The sequence below is a fragment of the Lepisosteus platostomus genome, chromosome 2 (assembly GCF_059453375.1).
Source record: "Lepisosteus platostomus isolate fLepPlt1 chromosome 2, fLepPlt1.hap1, whole genome shotgun sequence".
Classification (NCBI taxonomy): domain Eukaryota; kingdom Metazoa; phylum Chordata; class Actinopteri; order Semionotiformes; family Lepisosteidae; genus Lepisosteus; species Lepisosteus platostomus.
Genome location: NC_142612.1, coordinates 15061990 through 15086463, shown reverse-complemented (window position 1 = coordinate 15086463; position 24474 = coordinate 15061990). Strand labels below are relative to the sequence as shown.

General features: G+C 38.3%; 1 protein-coding gene across 7 annotated transcripts in view; it reads left to right on the top strand.

Moving 5' to 3' along the window:
• Window positions 1–11813, top strand: part of mid1 (midline 1) — a 159237-nt gene extending 147424 nt beyond the window's left edge. For all 7 annotated transcript variants that reach the window (XM_088600102.1, XM_088600126.1, XM_088600134.1 and 4 more), the window contains 5 exons: window positions 958–1085; window positions 1713–1856; window positions 6321–6482; window positions 7962–8169; window positions 9829–11813. In XM_088600102.1, coding sequence (XP_088456228.1) covers window positions 958–1085; window positions 1713–1856; window positions 6321–6482; window positions 7962–8169; window positions 9829–10177 — 991 coding nt within the window. In that variant the 3' untranslated portion in view covers window positions 10178–11813. The remainder of the gene's footprint in view (window positions 1–957; window positions 1086–1712; window positions 1857–6320; window positions 6483–7961; window positions 8170–9828) is intronic.
• The last annotated feature ends 12661 nt before the right edge of the window (window positions 11814–24474 follow it).

The following is a 24474-nucleotide window of genomic DNA, read 5'->3' as shown; positions in this document are numbered from 1 at the left end:
TTTGGGGTACTACATCCAGCCCAGTGTCCTCTGCATCTCTGCTTACCCCTTGGACAGCACCTAATGGAGTTTTAAATATAGGTTTGACAGGAGGACAACCCAAAATCATACTACCTTCTACTCACCCAAGTGGGTTTCTAAAACCTCTTTGTGCATATTTGTCCCTTTCATCCCTCCCTTCAGTGACAAATCATTCTTCCAGCAGCTCTTTAGGAGGCTGCGATGGCTTTGTCCTTACTGATCTTGACCGAAGGTGGTGTTCCTACAGTCGAGATGGTTAAGCAGATAAATCGAGCTCATTGAAATACGTCTAAAGCAAAACTAAATCTTTTTGTATCCGGGGTTACCAAGAAACATCTTAAATGTTTCCTTCATCCATATCACTGATTGGTTGTCTTTTTTTCCCGTGAAGCGTCGGGGTCAAATCACAATTGTTGTAGTCCAAGAGGAGCCTGAAAAATTTCGAGTCAAGTCGAGTTTGAGTCCCTAGCGCCACGTTCTGGAGTCTGAGTTGAGTTCCACTGGAGTCGAGACGATTCACAGCAATCTTAAGTCAAGCCCAGTGAAAGATCTAATGTCAATACGCATGTATTATTCTTCAAAGTATTCATTGATACCTTCTTCAGCAGTTATTGAAATGACTTGAAAAATAAGGAGGTTGCATTTTAGTGTCAGGTATCACATTTAAGTACATAATGTGAAATGAAAATGCTTAATCTATAATTTTGTTTACAGCACGCCTAAATGACATTTTATGTTTGGGATCCCCAATTATTTATTATATGCTAAATGATTGTATTGATTTCCAAGAAATAACTACTGCAAGTAATTTGATTTACACATAAACTATTTCTGTTTTCAAGTAAGAGAATAGAACTACTGTCTATGCATTTTGTTTGAATTTACTAAAGAATACTTATTCCTAAAAAACTAATCTCAATTATGGTTATACTGCAGGGTGTCCATGGCAACAGCATCCTCTCAGGTGCTGATACCAGAGATCAACCTGAATGACACCTTTGACACTTTTGCGCTAGACTTTTCCAGGGAAAAGAAAATGCTGGAGAGTCTGGACTATCTCACGGGTAAGATACAACATTATAATTGTGAAAAAAAGTGATAATTAAAATATCTCCAGTTTATCTGTGTCTTTGTTGAGTGCCTTGATAACTTGAGTTATCTTGTAATCTTGTTTTTGGATTCTGCTTCAACTTCCCTTTTTTAACTTTCCACCGTTATTCAACTTACCACAGACACCCATGTACTAGTCATGCTATAAATCAGGCTATAAATCATTATTATTATTTAGTTTTAGTTTATTCCAGACCAACCACTTGTTAACTGATAGCTAGCTTTCCTGATTTCAGTCCTAGATACACTACCTCATATTTTCCACTTTTATCCTAAAGTTTTTGTTTCAATTGTTTCATTTCTGTTGATCTAGCAATAGTCTTCTTTTACTCTGTATCTTTCAGGATTCAACCAGTATCACATACCATGAGAGTCTCTTTTGTTAACTGAAGATGCATGTACTGGGCTAGAGTTTTGTCTTCGGTGTTGAGTTTAATTATTATAAGCCTTTTCTTACCATCAACACTAAAATTGAACTGAAATTCATTCCACTTTATGCCCATTTCACAATGTTTCACTTATGTGACAGCATCATGGAGAGCTGTCACCTAGCATCAACACCGAAATCTCTATTTTTCCAGCTCCAAATCCTCCAGGAATTCGAGAAGAGCTGTGCACCGCATCTCATGACACAATCACTGTTCACTGGACCTCAGACGACGAATTCAGTGTTGTCTCCTATGAACTTCAATATGCCATCTTCACAGGGCAAGCCAATGTAGTCAGTAAGTATCCAGAACTTTTTTGTTGTCACTCTGCTCTAGTTTCTTATTGTATATGCCCACCAGCCTCTTTACCCTGTCCTATTGTCTTTAGGTTATTATCTCCCCTTTAGTTCCTTTCTTAAGTAGGAACCAATAGTTTTCATGGATCATAAGCGTGTAATACAAACAAAAGAAGGACATTTAACCCATTTGGAGCATCTCCTTTGTTTGCCAGTAGCTATGTGATCAAGGATCCCATTCAACCATTCTTGGAAGAAACAAGGGTATCAGCTTTGACGAAACATCTGGGTAACACAGACTTCACAGGGCACTTTACTTTAATAGTATAATCAAATAAAGAAAACCATATTTTATGTGTGACACAGAACCACAAGTTACATGGCGAACAATAGTCTGCTTTTGTATTTCTGCCCCGTGTTTTATTTGCCAGGAACAGAGTGGGCAAGCCCCCTCCACTTTTAAAAGTGGGTGGTCCACAGCTCCATCTGCCCTCCTGGCTCCAGCGCCCCTGGTTTGCATATGTATACAATGTAATATTCCATATTTCTGGAAGCATCTGGTTTTCCAAATGACACAATTCCCAGCAGTGGATACATGGGCAAACTCTTCTCTCACTGATGTTTCTTATTATTCCTTCAGAAGTAAAAGTCTGTTCCTCAGTCTCTGTGTGGTTCGGGGTGAGGGATGGACCTTTTTTCCTCTCTTACTGCTTTGCCACTTGACATGTTGCAGACAGAAGCCATGTTTATGCTCTCTACAACTGCAGTGACCGTAAGGAGTATTCTGAGTGCCCTTGATGACAGTCATCTTAATCTTAATGTATAATTACTACGGAAATAATCGTCTTGAACTAATACTAAGATAAGGCCTTTAAGAGTGATAGGAAAGTACCAGAGAGGTAGGTACAATATTTTCTCTACTTAAAAGCAGAGAATAATAACATTTCCATTCCACTGAGCATGTTTACAGTACATCTAGTTTTTCTGCTGCAAGTCTTTGGCTGAGATTCAACTGGAGCAGAATATATAGGCTGACTGAGAGTGGATTACAGGATTAAAGGGCATGAATTGCCATGGTTCATATGAACCACAGACTGTCTGCAATATTTCATGTGGTGATCATTGAAAAGGGCCCTGCAATGCTAAATCATGCATTAGACTGCTCCTGCTTCAGTGCATGATAGGCGCTGAGCCTGTAATATGAAGCAAAAATTGTTACCGGCAATTAAAGATCCTTTTGGTGTCAGCCAATAACCGGCACATTTCTAGAACAGCTTTTTTTGTGCTGGGACACAGCAACTCTTCTGCTTGACACTGTAGTGAGCAGATGAGCAATAGAATTCAATGGGAACACTGATCCGTCCTGCAGTGCTATTCAAACAGGACTTGAGTGGCTTGCCCTTATGCAGTTGATAGAGCATGCCGGCATAGAAGATTACATTTGCTCTGCAAAGGGATTATCCCACAACTGAGCTATGAATACCAAGACATACAAACTGGAAATTGCTGCTTTTGAAAGTTTAATAGCGAGGATGACCTAATCAGATGTACTTGGTATACACTGAGGTGACGTGCTGTAGAGCCATACACTGGGATTGGGCGGACGAGTTGATCGATTTACAAATCCGTCAAGGAGGCAAAAATAGTCTACAGCTGACACAAAGGGAGTGTCTTACTAGTAATGCGCAGGTCCAATACTGTTCTTTTTTCAGTCTCTTTTTAACTCTCAGCTGCTTCATGTCTGTTTCACGTTCAGTCAGACCACCATTGTGTTAACACCAGTGCCAGTCTGTCCTAGTCCAACTCATTCGGCTTAAATGTAATGTAAATGTTCTGTAGCCTGTAAAAAACACATCAAGGTACACGCTAGGCATTGTTTTAATAAACACTAATTCAACTCAGCATGATCAGAACTCATCCCAAAGAAGACTAGATACAACTGGTTACATTATGACACAACCTTCCCAATGTGTGTTTTGTGTAATAACGTAACCGGTGTGTCGCTTTGGTTTCAGAATAACTTGGCTAGCTGAGCCATTCAAGCAGCTTAGGTTTTGGATGCAGGAAACATGAAACGTACTGCTAAATAATGCAAACGTATACTATCAGCACTTTTTTCAAAGTCTAAAAGTCTGGTAGAAGGAATGTGCAAATTCACTTTTTAGTCAAGGTGATAAGGAGTTTATGCACATGTAACTGTTCTGTGACATTGTTTCACATTGAATTGTTCCAGCGAGCGAGCACTAAGGACATTATGCAGTAGAATCTTATCTAGCCCCAAGATATGGATAATATGAACAGTAGTTGCATTAGAAACAGCACATTAGCCACTGGGGCATAAGGACCTACAGAGTAGAAATAATTTCTTCTTATCCACAAGGAGGTGACGAAGGAGGAGAAAATAGTCAATGAAAGTTACAAGTTGATTATACTTTTTTAGAACAGGTAAAGGCTTATTCCATGTTGAAGGGAAAAGTAAACAGAGGCAGTGTTTTGGCTTTGGAGCCTTTTCCAGGTCTTTTTCAGGACTTTGTTTTCTACTGGAAACACAAAATAATCACATCTTGATCCAGCTCATCTTTCTAGGAGACTAGTATCTCTGTGTTTAAAGGTAAAAACTTTGTACTTTGCAGCTGAGTTTACAAGAAACCGCATACACAGTGAACCTACTGAATTAATCTGGCTGGTGAAACAAACCTGATAGGCCTAAATGTAATAATTGAAATATACAGTATGGGATCTTTAAATACAAAGAAAAGCCACAAAAAGGAATAAAAAGTGTAGTATAAAGTGTACAGTAGTATAAGATTATTGCATTATTGTGTTGCCACGCACGACTCAGCTCTAACTGTTTACTTTAAAGAAAAAAAAATGTTTATTTTGTTAGATGAATAGCTTTTATTTTATGGTGCAGGATATGGCCTGAGTAGGGAGGCATAACACTCACTCACGCATTCTCACTCACAGTATGCAAAGAGACCAGCTTTGAAAATTGAAGGCATATTGTAATCACAGTGTTGGTCTGTAGTATATACTGTAAACCAAAAGGAATTTACCCAATTATTGTAAATAAACTGTAAGGTCGTAAACTCAAATCCTATTTGTTTCTCTCTCAAGGCACCAACTTTAAATTCAAAAGAAGATTGCTCTTAATCAGTAGTCTAACCAAGATACATGAGTGCTCATCCTCTGCCTATTTCCTGTCCTGGGCTGTCAGATCTGAGGCACAGTACCTGAGTATCCATAAACTATGTCTGATTACAAGTCAGCCGGATTTTGAGCTGAGATTTATAGGAGGAAATGAATTATATGAATGCAGAGAGCTTACCATTCCCTCCTGTGTGGTTAGAATTTAATTAAAAAGCTGCTTTTTCTCTTTGTAACCAAATTACAAAATTACTGTCCTCATGATCAGTTTACTTTTGCTTTTGAGTTTCTGTCCAAACCACAAATGCAGAGGAATGTATGAAATGTACCTTTGTATCTCTGTTTAGAATTACTTGGACTTGAATGGTCTGACACTAGAATAAAAAGTGGAATTTAACAATAATGGAAAACAAATTGCACAATGTGACTGTTCAGCCAACGTCTCCATATCAACAGTCTTGAGCCATTAATTTCAGAATAATATAAATGACGACGTAAAAACCTTACATTCTTCTTTTACCACATAATGGGAATATAATACTTTATACTTCATAAAGTATAAGTATACACATAAAGTATTGTATGTACAGTATAATGCTTTTATTGGCAAACCTTATAATTGTTCTGTTGTCATGAAAAAAGAGATCAGAAAAAGCATTGATTACCATCCACTAGCTCTTTCTAGCACATTTTGTAGTTTACTGGGATATTACCCACAAAAATACAACCAGCTACATATTGGAGAAACCACAAGAAGATTAGCTTCATGGACCAACAGAAACTAATACCACAACATTTCTAGCTGCCCAGTACTTCATAAGCCGGAATCATGAAGTCAAAGACATTATCATTCTTGTGAGTTTACTGCATCGTGTTTATGTTACTTTATACGGAGCAGAAGAAGGGCTGTGTTCAAGTCCCGTTAAAACAAATGTGTTTTTTTTTCCATTTCAACACAAAAGAGTTTTCTTTGACTTTGCAGGCAAAACGGACATTTTAAATTCTTGACTTAGAATGATTGCAGATACTGTTGATATTAATACTTATTTGTATTACTCAAAAGGTGTTGTGCACACAATTTTTTTATTGCTTACTTTTAAATTGGTCTCTGCTGGGGGTTGAAATGGTACACTCGATACCCACTCGTTCTTAAAAAGCGAAAGTTTTGTCCACTGCAATGCTCGACAAAACAAACACATCTGTGTTTCTGCCAGGACGATTTATTCTGAATTCTAGAAGGTCACATCCATTGGCTTATAAACCGTAAGTTGTGCTGGGGATTCATATTGACTGGGTATGTGTGTGTTTCCTTGTGCAGGTTTATGTAATTCTGCCGACAGCTGGATGATTGTTCCCAATATTAAACAAAACCACTACACCGTGCACGGCCTGCAGAGTGGGACAAAGTACATCTTCATCGTCAAAGCTATCAACCAGGCCGGCAGCCGGAGCAGCGAGCCAGGGAAACTGAAGACTAACAGTAAGTGAGGAGCGTGGAGTGTGTGGAGTTCTTGCCGCCTTGTGGGCTGCAGCCATCGGACAGCAGTGAACTGTCACCCTCCTTGCTTATGATGCAGTTATCTAACGACAGGGCTGTTAACCACATGCTGGGATCGAAGGGTCAATTTTAATTACAGAAAGCTCATCCATCAGAGCTCCAGAAGAACAATGGTGAACGTGTCATGTAATGTTAGAAATGCCTCAAAGCCTGCCAACTTGCCAACAAAGCCAACAAAGCCTGCATACCTGTATGCTATTCCATACAGGTATCAGAGGAGAAAATACTGTGACTATAGAACATTGGAAAACCAAGAAAAAGGAAAACCAGACCATTCACCTCATTTAAACTGTTTTGGTTTCTTAGTAGCTAATTGATTTAAGGGATCTTATGCAGCCATTTCTTCTTAAAAGGAACCAGAGTATCAGCTTCAACAATGTGTCTAGATGGTCTGTTCCTGTAATAGCCCTTCCTATTCTCAGTCTTAAATGCAGTTAAGCATAATTCCCCACTTACTGTATGTCTACTAATCCATGGATTCTGAAGAAACCCATTGGGTTGAGTTTGGCAGTATCTTTATCAGAATACTTTGATCAGGTCCCCTCATAGTCCTTTCTGTTTAATACTGCAAAAGTGTAGTTCAGTGTAGGACATTCCTTTAAGCCCTGGAATGTATCTGGTTCCTCTTGTCTGGCCTGATTCCAGAGCAACAATATCTTTTTTACCGCAATTGTGCTTGCTTTTCTAAATGAGGTCTTAAGAAGTGCAGTCTACAAAAACATGTGCATTACATTGAATACCTCTGCCTGCAATTTGAGAATTTTCTTTTATGAGGAACGGTATGAATTTTCTTTTATGAGGAAAGTATTGATTAACCTGATACATAAAGTATTGGATTTAATTGTAGTTTCTGATTGGATGCAATCTAAAGAAATGTCCGTAACCACCTCGTAGATAATATAAAAAAGGACAGTGACCTCATTTGTTCCAAGTAAATATTTATTTAACTATTTTATGTCATATCTATTTTTCATTCGTTTTTAACTTTTCTTTTTCTAAAAAATAGGCTATTGTGACCATTATTCTCTTTAAAAATGCCAGATTTTTTTTTTAAAGTTAATAGCATATATTGCTTTCCAATCACTGTTTTATTTTGAATTCTTTCAGGGTGCTTGAATTAGTTTTTCTCTTCCTTCCATGCCATATTAGGAGTGATAAAGCTTATATTTGATTCCAATTAAAACTCAAAGAACTCTATATTTTAAACATAATATGTTAAAATATGATGTAAGATTGATAAACATTTTTAATATATTTAGAATGACTAACATAAAAAATAAAGAAGGAAAAGTGAAATTACAGTATCTAACAATTCCTGGAGAAACAAGGTACACAATTGTTTTTTAACGCTTTGTTACAGGCAGCACAGAACTAGATCATACAGTATACATTTATTTTCAGGTCAGCCTTTCAAGTTGGACCCAAAATCTGCCCACCGGAAGCTGAAGGTTTCCCATGACAACCTTACAGTCGAACGTGACGAAACCTCTTCGAAAAAGAGCCACACGCAAGAGAGGTTCACCAGCCAGGGGAGCTATGGTGTGACAGGAAACGTGTACATTGACAGTGGGCGGCACTACTGGGAAGCCCTTATTGGCGGAAGTACATGGTACGGCTCGGCTCTGCTTTAATGACCCCTCACTATTATTGATGTGTAGTGCCTGTGGCCTAACGTACAGCTGGAGCAGACGGTCATTTATATATGACACTCATCCACAGGCTGTGCAAGTGTGGTAGAAACTGTGAGCTTTGAGGTTTTCATGATATTTTATCGTGACCTTTTTAACCATTGAAAGTGTTTCTGTTCAGAAGAAGTACTTAAACTGGTGTAAGTGAATTTTCAGAAAACATTTATTTATAAACCGAGACATATGCTTTGATTATTTCTGGATTTGAATGGAAATCCAATTTAAAAGGTAGAACATAATTTAAATGCGTTTTTCATGAAGTACATTTCATTCATCATTTTCAGTATAATGCCTCATTTAATTGAGTCCATTCTGTTGACTGCTGACCTTAAATATTGTTCAAATGATGCAGAGCTTTATGCTGTGTGAACTGTTAGCATTTTAAACCTTTTATTCCATCACGTAGGTTGCTAGGATAGCACCTGTGTTAGTTTGCATTAAATCTCAGATCTTATAAAGATCTGAACGAAAGCTTTACAAAAAGAAAGAAAGCCTTAGAAAACTGTAGACTAAACTTTCACATTTATTCTTTCATATGTACTGAAAGTGAATTTAAAAATGAACACAATCTGTAAAGCTGCTGATGAAATTAAACAAAATTCTTTAATGCAGTAAGTACATAAACATAGGGTGCAGTCTGCTTATTTGGTCCTAAAAGTCTTATTTAACTAGAGACTGACCACATCAAGAGACGAACTGAATCAGCACACAGCAAGTAGAGTCTCCTCCTGCACTCAGCTGACTGTCTGGAAAAATCCCTTCATTCCAAGCTGGTACAAAGCAGTTTTGCCATGGCTTGCCAAATTGTAAAGGGATCTCTTAAACTTAAACTTGTAGCTATCCATCTGGATTTTTTTTTATGCACAATTAAGTGGGATAAAAAGGCGGTGATGATCTAAGGGTCCAAATGGCTACCGCCATATTCAATGTAAATAAGCCTGTAAAATTCCTGAGCGATGCCTTCATACTGGAGCAAGAAGGAGTTCTTTGTAGCCATTGGCAGCTTTAGAATTCAGAGCTTTAGTAACCTTCGGAGTAAAAACCAGCCTGAAAGTGTGCATTCAAGCAAAGCCTTCTCCTGTTCAGATCGGTATCGGATTTACAGGTGAAGATAAATACAGTAAATAAAAAGACAAACATAAACCCTACAGTCTGTTCTTTATGTTTTATGAATTATTCTATTGTGGCACCCTTTGAAAAGGGCTATTAGAAACTAATAATTTGCCAATATCCAAAATATTTTGATCATGATTGTGATCATATTCAAAGCCACCAGCGCACTGTCAAGGGCAGATGGGCACAGAATCTACTCTCGGTGTGCAGGGGGGGGTGTGCGGTACCTGAGCAGGGAAGGAGCTGGGTGCCTAGCTCTCTACCTCATCGAGTCCACACTGAACCCTGGACCCTGGCCAGTATCGGCACTGTCCTGAAACCACCTGACCCAATATGCAAAACTGCATCATGAATACTGGTTAAAAATTATCAAGCTTGTTTATTCACATCAAATGAAACCCTCCTAAATCAGAGCGTATTTTACCCAGATCAATGGAAACCCTTACTGTTTGTTTTGCTTTTGGAAGGTATGCAGTGGGGATCGCCTACAAGTCTGCCCCAAAGCACGAGTGGATCGGGAAGAATTCGGCCTCTTGGGTTCTGTGCCGCTGTAACAACTCCTGGGTGGTGCGACACAACAGCAAGGAGCTGCCCATCGAGCCGTCCCCACACCTGCGCCGCGTCGGGGTGCTCCTGGACTACGATAACGGCTCCCTGGCCTTCTACGACGCCGTGAGCTCGCAGCACCTGTACACCTTTGACATTTCCTTTGCGCAACCCGTGTGCCCTGTGTTTAACGTGTGGAACAAGTGCTTAACTGTCTTAACCGGGCTGCCCATCCCAGATCACCTGGACTGCACGGAGCTGCAGCCATGATCGCCACGGAAACATGCCCCAAAGGAAACTCCGTGAAACTTCGTCGGGAGCAAATATGTCGGCTGTGGGGGGAGAGAGGAGTAGAAGAAGGAACACCTGTGACTGGAACTACCGTATTTTCCACCATTTTCCACAGACCGGCCAGCACAAAGACTGAAATGTTCCCAGTGCTGTATAAAATGTACAAGCCATGGCTTTAAATCTTCTTTGTACTTATGCTCTGATAGTATAAATTATTTATGGAAAAAAAGACAATAATTTGATAAAAAAAAAATGTTGTAGAATTTTCTTGCTTTGCACATTAATGTTTACTATTTTATTTATGCTTAGATGATTTATTTGGGAGATTTGTTTTTAATTGGTTGGATAACACTGCAGTCCTTTAATTAATTTTTAAAGAAGCTTATTTTGGACGGTCCTGGGTTTCTTTTATCGGGGTCCTTAACATTGATAAACATAACTGAAGTGTCGTCTTTCAGTCGATATTGTAAAGTTGTCTGTCCAGCATTTGTAATCAGCATGTTAAAGTAATAAATCCTGGGGAGTGTAGCCTCATGACAAGGTCTTCAAGCAGTAGGTATGAGTTACATAGTGAAAATGTGTACATTTGTGTGACTCATTGTTGTATTATCTTTAGTCCTGTTTAACTTTCCACAAAGGGAAATATGAGCTTATTTAAACCTCTTACGTTTTTTGTGTTTCACATAATCTAGGAGTGAATAGGAAATGATTACACGATCGATAAAAAAGCAGGTGGCTGATGTAGCGGCAAAGAAGCTCAGGGCAAATTGAGTTTCAAAAGAGACATTTATTATTTTGAGTTACAACTTGCAAGCCTTTGAACAGGTCAATCAAGTCAATTAAACTTCGAAATGCATTTAAAATGTTTGGGTCTCTGTCAGCTCCTTCATTACATTGCAACAACAACAAACAAAAAAATATTGAGAAAGTTCTGGTCTAAAAGGCAGACTGGAGAACCTGAGAAGATGACTTAACACTTTGTGAACTAATGACAGAGATCAGGCCAAAATGGACTTTAACTTCAGTTTTATTGGATACAGGCTGAAACCTGCTTTTAGTTCAGTATCGTAGTTCGGATGCAGCTTTTGTTGGTTTTAGTTCAAACACTTTTGTTTGGACTACATCCTTTGGAAGCCAACTCTTCTTCAAGCTTTAATTGTAAATCCTAGCTGCAGACCTGCTCTCACATATGGACTGTCCACTCCTTTCAATCTCCAGTCAGCGTCAAACTCTTCTGAAAGAGTGTGCTTTCTGTGTGCTACACACCGATGCTTGTTTTTTTTATTTTGACTTCCAATTCAGATTTTCACTTGTCTTTTCCTTTTGTTTCTGTAAGTAAGATTTATTTTGCCATATTCTGTGCAAAGTTGGTTTTCAAATGAAATCAACAAATTAATAAATTGTTACCATGTGATATAAACATTATATGAGTGTGAAAAGATCTTAGGTGCTGAAAACCATTATTCTATTTTTTTTCTGTCGACATTCCATTCTATTTGGATAGCTCTGCAGAACATCTTCAGCTGGATTTAAGGAAAAAAAGACCAGATTCTCAAGATATTTGCATCACAGTGCAATTTTTGTGAACACAAAAATAAAATAAGTTGTCATAGTACTTTGTATCATTGATTTAATCACTCAAACAAGTCAGCATTTCCAGGGTCTGAAGTATTACAGTAAGTGGCTTGAAACTTTGCAAAAACTGATTTTGAAACATCCACCGTGTGTTGCATTCAAATGTCAGCAAACATCCAATTATAATTGGGGTTTTGTTCCCCAGATTTTCTGTGATTTTTTTTTTTTCCTGTAAGGCCTCCTGTCTTAACATATTGATCTTCACAGGAATCTTGAAATGGAAATATTTTTCCATTTCTGGTTTATAGCATTTAGTGAATTGTTTATAAAAAAGTTTTGGAATGGTTTTGGAGAAATGGCACGTCTCTAACCGACACCTGGCAGGGTCACATTGCAAAAGTTTGGCCAAATTCTAAATAACGTGACAGAGAGACTAAACATTAAAATTTTTGGCAAAACCGGCCTAACTGAGGGAAAGGCAGGCTGCCCGTGAGAATGAAGTTGACAGAACCCCAGGGAATGAGCCAGGGAGCTGCTGCAAGGTTGAAGATGGAGGGAGGGAGGGGTATGAGTAAGCAGTACAAAGCAACCACTTGGCAGGTGATATAAAGTAGATGCAGTGATTATCGATTCTGTAGCCTCAATATTCTTTTAGATACATTGCACAAAACTGTGGTGTGTCCACTAATGTTTCATTCCTCTCGATCATTTTCAGTTAGCCAGAGCAATCTCTAATCTCTAATCTCTATTATTCTATCGGATACGATTTGTATGTGGTTTTTTTTAGTTATTGACAGATGCACCAAATTCTGATCACCTGCATAGGAGCACCTGTCTTGAATGCACCATGTGACACAAACACCAAATATCTGAACTTTCTTGTCACGAGTTTATTCAGAAGATGAATTTACAGTATGTCTCCATTACAATTTACAGAATAAACTTAATTTCATTCTCTGTTCAGCATTTAAATATAAAAGAACTCCTATATCTGACAACTGCTAATTGGTTGAACTTGACAGCCTTGCAATAGGTCAGGTATACAATCGTTATTATTTCAGAGAATCCACAAGTGCAAGTGTGTCTTTGTTTAGGTTTGAATTGTTTGCGTGCTTTGGCAAATCATTTTGTTAAACCTTTCTTGGAAACGGGTGTCCTTTGACACAAGTACTTTTTTTGTAACGGATCCAAATATCCACTACTTGTTTTGTGAAAGTACTTTACTTTCTCTTTAGCACAAAGTCAATATCATTCCATTTTCTAAATTACATTAAGCATGGAAACTTAGATTGTAATCTTCTGAAAGTCTATTCTCATTCAAGATGCATGCTTCTGTGGTTTCAAAGTCTTTAATGTGAGCTGCTTGTAAATACATTAATATAATCTTAATTTATAGTAATTGAAGGAGCTCATGAATTTTTCAAGAGACTTATGGGAAGTTTTAAGGCTTCCCATATCTTTTTATTAATTTTCCATGCTGCAGAATAATACTGACATGCTTGGAATATATTATACTAATTTAGCAACTGTTTGCCTTTTGATGAGCTCTCAGATAATGCTACAGCTCTCAGACTGTTCTATCATATCTACAGTATATGATCCTTGCCAAGTTTGCAATAATATTTTGTACACAAATTGTGTACTCCTCCAAAAACTGAAATACAGGAAATGGATACAATTATTTTCTTTTAAAAAGTTACAAGAGTTTTGTAAAGTTTATTTTTCTGCACGTCACAAATGTAGTTTATCACAATTCCAAACATTTTGTCAGTCAGCTACTGCATTAGTGTACCGTGAGGTAGCTGTAGCACAAAAGAGAGTTGTGGGCACACAACTGACAGTTTTACTTTACAGTTAGTAAACAGACCACCACATAGTCTTCACTGTTTGTGTGAGTTTTCTCATGCACAAAACATGACTTGGAAAAGAAAGTAAAGTATTCATCACTACAACACTGTCCTCGAAGTTTCCTGAGTGATTTGTTTTCTGGGTGTACTGTATCAGCAGGGTTGTAGCGTTGATCATGTTCACTTCAGCAGCTGAGTGTTCTGTACGTCTTCGAGATTTGAAAACATCTCTTTTCCTTCCATCAGAAATTGAAATTCCTCTCACAACTGCTTACGCTCACACTTGACGGCCAAAGCTAAGTTGACATACAGAGCTCGCGGACGTGAAGCAGAACAGACATCTCCTTGATCTCTCACACTGAAGCTCTTGCGAGAAGGTAACATAAACATGGAAGATGGCTGCCTGACAGAAATGTATGGTGTTTGTTTACGAATGCCATCCCGTCTATTTAACAAACACCAACTACAGCTTAACTGTGTTTTTTCAGGTATATACACCTGACTCACATGTATCCAGATAATGTTGCATACACCAAACTTAGATGCTCCTTCTGCTTGGTATTTTTTTTTCTTTTCTTCTAGGTGACAGGTTTCATGTTTTTTTTAATGCTGCTCAGATTTTGGATAACATACTTAGCCCATAGCCTCATGCCTCATCACACCCTTAGGCATGCGGTTACTGTAGCACAGCCGATGCCTTGTGGCGCCTCTTTGCTTGAACTATAATTCAGACAGAGAAAGACACTTAGCTGGAGTTGCAAAAACAAATCTGGAATTTGAAATGTAAGCACAAGGGAATTGGGTGAGAAAGTAAAATATCACAGGAGTGATACATGTGCTTCCAACAGCAGTTATGACACTAGCATGAGTAACTGAGTTATAATCCAGCTATCAGTTTGGACCGGTTGATCTTTAATACCCTTACAGTTATACAGCACTTTTCTGGACACTCCACTCAAGGTGCTTTACAGGTAATGGGGACTCCCCTCCACCACCACCAATGTGTAGCCCCACCTGGATGATGCGACGGCAGCCATAGTGCTCCAGTACACTTGCCATACATCAACTCTCAGTGGGGAGGAGAGCAGAGTAATGAAGCCAGTTCATAGAGGGGGATTATTAGGTTATCATGACTGATAAAGGCCAGGGGAAATTTGTGCAGGACACCGAAGTACTCTTTTTGAGAAACACCCTGGGATTTTAAAGGACCAGGACCTTGGTTTTACGTCTCATTCAAGGATGGTGCTTTCGTTATGATTCTTTCATCATATTTGCATTGAATCCTTGAAAAATATAAAGTATTCCACCAAAGACAATATGCCAATAAACAGGGAATTATAAAATTCCTTAAAATATGATGACATTAAAAAAAACTAAATACTAATAATTTCTGTACTAAAAACTGAAAAAAACACATCATGGAATTGTCAAGCAGTTCACCTGTAAATGGAAAGTACAGGACAAGGTAAACTATGGAGGATCTACTGAAAAGGAATGCTGTTTCTTAGGATCCAAATGAACCATTCTAACAAATGAACACAGGCTATGATAGCACTAGTAGAGAAAAGCTTTGGCTGCCCTGATTCAAAAGCCGGTCAGTGATTGTTAGTGATGTGCATAGCATATTTTGTTCCATGGAAGTTGAGGAAATGCAGTGGCTCCTGGGAACATTTTGGAATTAGCTACATTTCCCCCACATATTCATCCAGAAATGTGCTGCAGTATCGTAAAACTCTTCCCCTGTTATTTCTGCAAGAGCCATTTCCGTTTCTCCTTTCATAAAAGCGAGGTACTGTCAATGGCAACCAAGAAGAGCACAGGGATGAGAAGCAATTTTCGCTTCAGTTGAAGTCATGTAAGGAATGTATTTGGCACTGATCTGAACAGGAGGTGCAATAATGTGTTCATCCCATGCTTTTGTTTTTAAAATTAACGATGTTTAAACGCTGACATCACGAGGCCCTGGAGATCTAACTTGTAGTCACCATGGAAACAAAGATCAAATCACCTAAACAGGATGAGAATGATGTCCCTGAGGATAAGAATAAAAATCTTCACATTGTCACAGCTGAAAGCATTCTGTCCAGCTTTCCATAACAGCTTTTCTCAAAGTGAAACTAATTTGTGATTATCCATGATGTGTTGAAACATTTAAGCCAATTTTTGATTTATTGAAGATACCTACAGTGCACAGTGTAGAGCCACCTTGAGCCCTTAGCACCCTGCTCAGTTTTCCACTGTCCTCATGAAACATGTTCCTGCAAAATTGCCAACAGATCTTACTGTTTTAGTCTCTTGGGAACTAGTTCAGTATTTCTTGGGTCCGACAAGAACCTTCCTGTGTGTTTGTGCAATGATATTTCTAGCCATTTTACTGTTTTAATCATATCAGCTACTTGGTTGCCCTCTGACATTTGTACATTCAGGATATTGATTTTGCAGCTACTTGGCTAAAGACATCATTCTTAACGCATAAAGGTATTTATACCTTTGAAATCAGATTTATTCTGCAACTTGAGAAGGCTTCACTATTCTTCCAATCTGTCGCAATGTAAAATTGTCTTCCAGTGTGAACTTAAGAGAGCTTTAAGTTATTGCTTGTCATGGTGGACAGTTTTCTCAGTTACACTTAGTACTTTATTAAACTTATGTAGCCATATTGCAAAAAAACTTGTAGTTCTTTATTAATTACTTTTTAAGTTGTCCAAAAAGACTTGGAGAATAGAGAATCAAATACTTTCTAGTAATCATCCAATTCTATGCATGATGTGGCACCTCACGCACATTTAGAATTTCTTGTCCTTGCTGTTGGCCCATGGTGTTCAATACGTTTCTGAATCCTACTGTATCATTTGACTGGATTTCAATTGCATTTTGTAGTCTGTGTAGGAGTAGCTTAATGAAAATACAGCAGGCAGTAAGCTAATGGGTCTGTAATTTATGGAGTTTTCAATGAAAGTTCGGGAGGAATGAAGGCAGCCGAGCTCATTCGACACAGCTGCTGCGATTCTCACTAATCCTGACGTAAGCAACCGGTCTCCATATATACCAAACGTCACCCTCTCCTCTTCCTCGTTCGTTTTCTGCATCCCTCCTCCACCCCCTCTCCACCTTTGCAGCTACCCCATTGGTGGCATGGGGGTCCTATCCTCCCCGTCCAACGGCCGGGAGGTTGGCCCTCAGCCAAGCGGGTTACGCCAAATCTCCACATCCCAATAAACGATTCTAATTTCTCCCAAGCTTTCGGCTGCCGTCATTCCTCGTGAAATTAGATTTGCTGTCTGGTTATTTGTTCTTTCTTATAACCCTCTTACATTTTTCTATGCTTTATGGAACTACAACAAAACTATAATAGATATTTGGGATGATAGGTAGATCCTAATCTCACACACTTCAGCTTGCCTGTGTATACTGTATAAGTCTCTCAGCCAAGACTTCCTGAAGTGCACCTCTCTTGCACTCATCCTGTCACCCCATTTACACTCCTGTAGCAACACCCTGGCTCAGTCCTCACTTTTCAGAGGTGGGGCTCTGGGCAGCCTCACCCTGATGGTGAGACTGCCAAATTCCCCCAGCCAGGTGAGCTATGCCAAATACGCTCTGCATATTTCATCGCTCTTACATTTATAAGGATCTAACCAAACCTACAGGAATGATTTTAGAGAAAACCCGAGCAGCTCACCTCCACCTCCTTTTATAAAGACAGTTCATCTTCAGCTTCCAATTTTTCCTGTGCTTAGCAGTGTGTTTCACTTCATCTGGGGGTTCATCCATAATCCTGAAACTTCTTTGTTTCTATCTTGGCACTGTGAGTACGTAGCCAGTTTTGTTCTTATTTTCACTGGCGATTTATCTCTAGCTTGATTTCATGACAAAAAGTATTGTTCATTCCTGATACTAGTAAAGGACTGTTGTCCCATTGAATCCAACATCCAGCAGAGGGCTTCCTGATCAATGAAACACCTCAAGACACCATAGGACGATCCTAGCATTGCAGAATTATTTACCTTTGAAAGTGGGAAACCATGACAATTAATGTAGGAATTCAGAAGGAGTTGGTTTTTAATTTCAGAGAGTTTCTAGAAGAAAATAAAATGAATGAAGATTAACAGTGTATGAAACATTTGTGATGCAGCAGTTTTTTTAGTGCCTGTTTGGTGAATTTGTTTTGTAGCACTGGCACTCAGCAGCAGTTCTCTCTATATATAAGAAAAAATCCCAATCCCCCCCAAACAGGCTGAGGAGGCACCTTATATAGTATGTAAGTCTCTCCCCACTTTGGAACAAACCATTTCTTCTTTACAGAATTCACAAATTATAAATCCATAATACATCCATTTGATTTCCTTATCTTAACAACTCACAGTTTACATTTCCCTTTATCCTGGTTCAAAAAACATCAACATAAACAATTAAATTCCTAAATTCCCCCCTCTTCACATGCATGTGGTTTTTTAACTATCTCCATAAATACACCTTTAGACGCGGGGTTAGGTTTGGCCTTCTGAGGCCACCATAGGCTGACCCACCCCGGAAGTCATGAATTCCAAACAAACCGTGAGTATCATTCACTTCGAGAGCGCTCTCCATTCACGCCCTAATACTCACTCATATCCATATGTATCGTAAGTGTATGTGAAATGAAGTAATATCAGTTACTAGTCAAGCCCCGAGTGTGCACCCTCAGGAACTTATCTAGCAAGCACTCAACGGAGAGTGTATGAATAGTGTATTTCCCGTGATACAAGTACAGTACCTCTAACGGGTTCCTCTGTCACATGGAGCCTGTCCGGTCAATCGACACAAGAAGGGGCACACCCTGGACATGATGCTGGTCATTTGCAGGGCGTGAACTAGTTAATCTGTCTCAAAAGGTTCTCTCTTATCTTGGAGACATTAACCAGGGTTTTCACTGGCCTGGATTAGCACTATTTTGGACTGCTTGTCTTTATTTCAGGTAAACAGACTTGTAGCTAATCATGGTCTGTGAACCCAACCCTAAAACTTCTTTCAGTATGATAAAGCAATATAAAGCAATCCATTCAGCTTTGCGACTACTATTTTAAATTGCATTTCATTAATCTAAAAAAGTAATAAAAGTACTACACTGAGGAGTATACTGTATGTTCTTTATAGGAACTGGTATTAAAGGAGAGATGAGGTTACATGTACTGTACATGTCAGGAGACAAGTTGTGGTGTAGAAGTGCAAAGGTCATGTTAGGGGTTTGAATAATTAATTAACTGTGCTGTCAGTGTATTGCTGCTTATTTATTAGTTACTAGTTAGTACTATAAGTACTGTTTAAAACCTGGCATTTCATATGATGAAAAATTGCACATTATCAACTGGGAGAAGGGTCAGTATAATTTAATAAAACTTATAAAGGCATTAAAGGCCATGGCTATGCTACATTCATTAAATACTTTACAATTACATCTAGCTTCTTTTGTCAAAGAGTTTTTTTAAAAGCTCAAACACAAATTGAGGTCCAGATGTTATACACATTATCATCCAGTACACAGCGTTTTCAGATTTTCCTTCATATTCTTCACGTTAGTCAGCCTGTAGGAAACTATGATTCTTCTGATTTGGATCAGCCAGTATTTTGTATGTAATTCAGTTGGCTTGATTAAAAAATAAAATATAGCAGATCTGGGAAGAAAACAGAAAAAACAACTGTAAATCAGAGAGGGAGAAAAAGAGATAATGATGCATCAATGGCTTTTCAGACAGCTACACGGTGTCATGCTGCTGCTCCCATCTTTAAAATCTACTTGAACAAGCTGTTAAAATATTCTAGTGTTTTATACAATGAAGCAAATTTGTTTTTTGTGTTCACTGCATTCTGAAATTCTTTTTGCATCCTTGATAAGGTGAAATGGGTACAGAAACGTGTTTTATGGCATGTTTGTCCCACAGTTATAGGTTAATAATAATGTCATACTGTAAGCATCATAAGGTACATTTCTGATAGTCTGATCATAAGGTATATCGAACTATCCGAGATTTAGTGTGAGAGGAAAGCAGAGCTTACTAAATACGATGTTAGTCATCATCCTTGAACTCCGGAGTCCTTATGCTTAATTTTAATGATTGATGTGAAATTGTGCATCAGTACAGTTTCACATTTTACATTTCAGTGTAAAAGGACTAGCTGTCTATTTAACACACATACCGTAATTGAGTCATAGTGAGCAAAGCTTCACTTTTTCTCACCAGAGGATCATTGAGGCGGCTCGAATTAACGTTTCGCATTGCCAACTAATTCCTATAGTGTATGCTGAGGAGATATTTCATTCCTCTTCTGTCTCTTAAGGAATGAAGGCTTCCCAAAAAGGTCCTGATCTGGGGCTCACAGCTGGGATTGATCACATTACGTCATGTCCACATTGTGCTCCCCATTCCTAATGGTATTATGTGTGTGGTTTGAAAAGGCGGATGTTATATTAATATGTCCTCTAAGTCTTGTAAAGATAAAACATGGTGATTAAAAACAATTGTTTCTTGATAGCTGCTTTCAATAGCATCCTCTAGGTTTCCGTCTTCCTGTCTTTGGTTTCCCACATACAAACACTTACATGGGTTTGTTTCTAAGATTAGACCAGGAATCTGTTGAAGTATTCTTAGAACTTCCTCAAGATGACAAGCTGATTTCCTCTCAGACCATGAGCCCGGTATATTCCCACCAGGTTTACAATCAGCCGTCCCAGCGCTGAAACAGTATAAGAAATGCTTTTCTTTTACATTTCAGCAACCACTTCATCATAAATCACCATCATAGCCGCCTCCTGAATCCAGGTTCCCTTTCTTTTTCAATACCATATCGTTATTATTTACAAGGAAGAAAAACAGCTTTAATGCACTCTGCCATATCTGTAATGTGTAAATTCCTTGCATATTTATGTGCTGTTTCGTGAATGCCAGTATCAAGTGCGAAGTTTAAGTGTCTAAGGCTTTTAAAACTTGAATGTATTTGTTTATACGGTAACATCAAGCCTCAGGCACCTCTGAGCAGAACTTTCAGTTTACCTCGGTGTTTTCTGAATTAGGCATGCTCTTCTTGTTCTATGCACTTTTTATTTTCTTTTTCAATGCAGTATGCTTTTACAGCATTCTGGGATGAGTTTGCCTTGAAAAATAAGCTATTATTATTATAGGATCTAAGGAGACTTTTCAATCAGTATGTAGCCAAGTTAGCATTGTGCTGATTAAAAACATACAAATGTTTGTAGGGAGAAAGGGCATAAACTGTTTCTCAGAAAGCAGTGTCTTTAAAGAGATCCTTTTGTTAAATTAAAAGATTATTTTAGTATGGTTTTGATTTTCTGGTCTAAGGAAAAGACTGCTACTTCCTAAAATGCCAGCATTGATAAGTGCCACCCCCTTTTTAAATTGTATTAAAGTCTAACCAAGGTTAGCTCAGGTTGATAAAATCAAAATCCACACTGGCATTGTTTTGGGATGTTTGTAAAACACCACTTTCTGCAAATGAAATCGCATAAAGCAAAGAAGAAAGTGAATCTGGACTGCTGTACTCATCACAGTTCAACTCGAGCAGTTACAAACCTATTTTAGACAACTGAATGAAAGTCCCGTTCGTACTCTCACTGACGCCCTGCAGTGATTTTATTTTGGCTTTTGCAGTTACCAATATACAGTGGTGTGATAGACTTCTGAATTCAAAAACCGATATGAACTGACTGCACTGACAAAGCTCTTCATAATAGGCCGTTCTCACTGCCATCAGGTTTACACTTTCCTGTAGCTTAATGTGGTTTACTTTTAGTAAGACTCGTGAAATAAGCCAAAGACAGTCTTTCAATGTATGTTCATTTTCCAGTAGTTCTTCAGTACAATACTCTGCTCTACAAATGAATACATAACTTCACTTTAATCTACAAGGGTCTGAGAAATCACTGTGAATTATCGGTTTGAGCATGATTTGGTCTTTTGTTTCACATGCCAAACAGTCATCCTGAAACCTGGATATACAACTGCCCCTGGTCTCTGCTTGAAATTGTGGCCGAGGTTATCACTTGAAGGAATTTGAAGATTACAGCAAATATTCTTAAAAAGACTGCTTTGTCATTGAATGAGAAGACCAACTCCCTTAAAGTGTGTGCTCACTGAAGACCTTGAATTAATCTGGCTTCTCCTCTCTGAACTCTTTCTAACTCTTTCTAAATTTTGGGTTTAACATTGCAACAAAATCAAAATAAAATGTATTGTATCTGTTTAGTCTTATTGATTGTTTAGACTAAATGTAAAGTAACAAGAGATCTGTTGCCCTTTTCAAAAATAAAACTCTAAAGGCCAGCAAATAAGCAATTCTTTCACAGTATGCTTATATTATTGCTCTTATTTATATAAAAAAAGAAGAATATTAGATTAAATTATGGTACACCACATTGCAACTGTATTTAGCTGATTCAGCAAACTTAACTATAAGTTTTGTATTAATAAGCAGCAAAACAAAAGACCAGCCACAAATACCCATTTCAACATTCTTCATTCTTTTATAGTGTGACAGGCAATTAGGAATTTATTTTTATAAACTGGTCTGAGTCAAAGTCTTTTTTTCATCTTTAAATTTTTAAACAATTGTTTGTTTAAAATATAAAGCCATCTTGAGGGAGTAATCCTCTCTCAAGTCAGCTTTTGTTTATTTTTGTATAAAATTACTTTCCTTCCCTGAAGCTCTTTTATCTTAGACTCAGTAATAAATGTGCATCTCTCCTGGACATCCTTTAATGTTTCATTTAACCAACATCCAAATATCTTCAATTTAATTTTGTCAATATCTAAACCATCTGTGAGTTTGAAGTCTTAATCCTAAACAGTGGGCGTTGCAGACTGCAAATCTTTTCCCACATCCGTGTCTTAGCAATTATAAATGTTTCTAGTGGCTATTTTTACCAGGACTGTTAGTTGTGTGACAAATCATTTCACGCGGATCCACAAGAAAGACTTTTATACAAAGCTTGTCATGGGATGGGATACAAGACAAGGAAATTAATTAAGCATAAGGAAAAAGCAATCCTCTAAACCACATTCAGATAGCAAGGCACTGTGAAACACAAGGAAAATAGCTATATTAAGCGCAAATTCTGTATTGTGTACATTTTTGTTTGCCTAGTCCTCATCTCATAAAAGGAAATCCTGTAAACAGTTAAAAAATGATGAACAACTCGGGTAACGGGACCCACTGTTAGTCTTTTTAATCAGAGGAGCCTTCAAGGGGATATTAAATAAACATTTAATTTCCCAAAATGTATTTAAAATCGCAGAGGATCACTTCATGTCCAACAATGAGACAAGGACATGGTAAACTTTAAGCTGAGTTTACAGTAAGAGGGGAAAAAGGAGCACTTCATGCAAAAAAGTGAGTTTGTCTGAAACAAACTGGTTATCAGTACTGTTCCTTCAGAACCTCAAGTAAATAGAACAGGATTAAATGGACAAATGTCATTCTCTCATTCTCAGTCTTATTTTCTTAAAAGGCTCTTTAGATAACTACAATTTAAACTGGATCAGATCACAAGTTTTTTTATATTCTGGATCCACGTTGCATTTAATAGTTTCAGGAGCAGGTGTTGCACTTCATTTGGTGTGAATTGGCTCACAGCATGAGTGCCTGCTGGTGCTTTGGTTGTCCTGTCTTTCTTCACCATGTATCAGTAAACTGTCTGGCTAGTGAGGTCAGCTGTGTCACCGACTCATCACTTGTTTGGAGTCAGGGGAGTTGTCAAACGTCGGAGGGGTCCAGGCAAAATGTCCGAGTGACAAAGACCAACTGTGACACTGCGCGCCTCCTGGATGGGGTTTGTGTATTCCAACCCACTCTGATCCTCTGATCACGACTCGAGGACATTCCCTGCTGACCCAACCTCAAACAGTGTGTTCCCACTGAACAACAGCCCTTCAGGACTGATCTAATTCCCACTGACATCTTTTTCTTTTCTCCCTAAAGTAATGTAGCTGCAAGACTGACTGGGCTGCCTCTCTCAGCATTAAGTCAAAACACGTGTGAACCTGTTTTGTCCTATTAATTCCTAACACAGATCACAACAAAGGGACATCTTGATAAAGCTTCCTTTGTTAAGATGCCATAAAAACCACAATGACCCCAGAACACTGGTGCCCCCAAGTATAACTGTCATGAAGATAATCGTCTCAAAAACCTGAAGTTGGAAAAAAAATAAAATTCTTTCAACCTGTGGGGCCCGGCAATCTCTTGTTCGGTCATTATCCTCATTGGGAATCATTACCTTATCCGCTGTATGAAAAAGCAGCCCGACACTGCTTTGGAAGTGCAATAGAAGTTGTGTCCCATAGCTATAGCAGCTTATAATGAAATATTCTTCTGTTTTTCAGTAGACTGTCATTGATATTAAGTGAGAAACCAAAATATGTTTTGCCATCATTATTCCGCTCATGTCATTATCATATTTTTTCCATTAATACACTAATGGAAAATAAAGGCCTTCCAATAGACAGTTTATAGCTTTGCTCTTTTCAAACTGTAGAGATCGTTAACATACTGTATTATTTTTGAGTTACCGCTTGAAAAAGAAGAAAACAGAAAGCTTGGAATATTCACAATCTTCATTTCGGTAAGCCAAAGTGAGGTCTAACTATCCCTTTTCTAACCACTTTATCCAGTTCAGGGTTGCAGGGGAGCTGGAGCCTATCAGACGCAAGGCAGGTACACCCTGGACAGGAACAAAGGCCATGCGAACCACTGCACCACTGTGCTATCCAGTGAAGTGAAAAAAAATCATTTGAAACCCTTCACCCTCAAAGTGAGAAACAATGTTTTGATAACCACCACCTCCATTCAGGTCCTCATAGT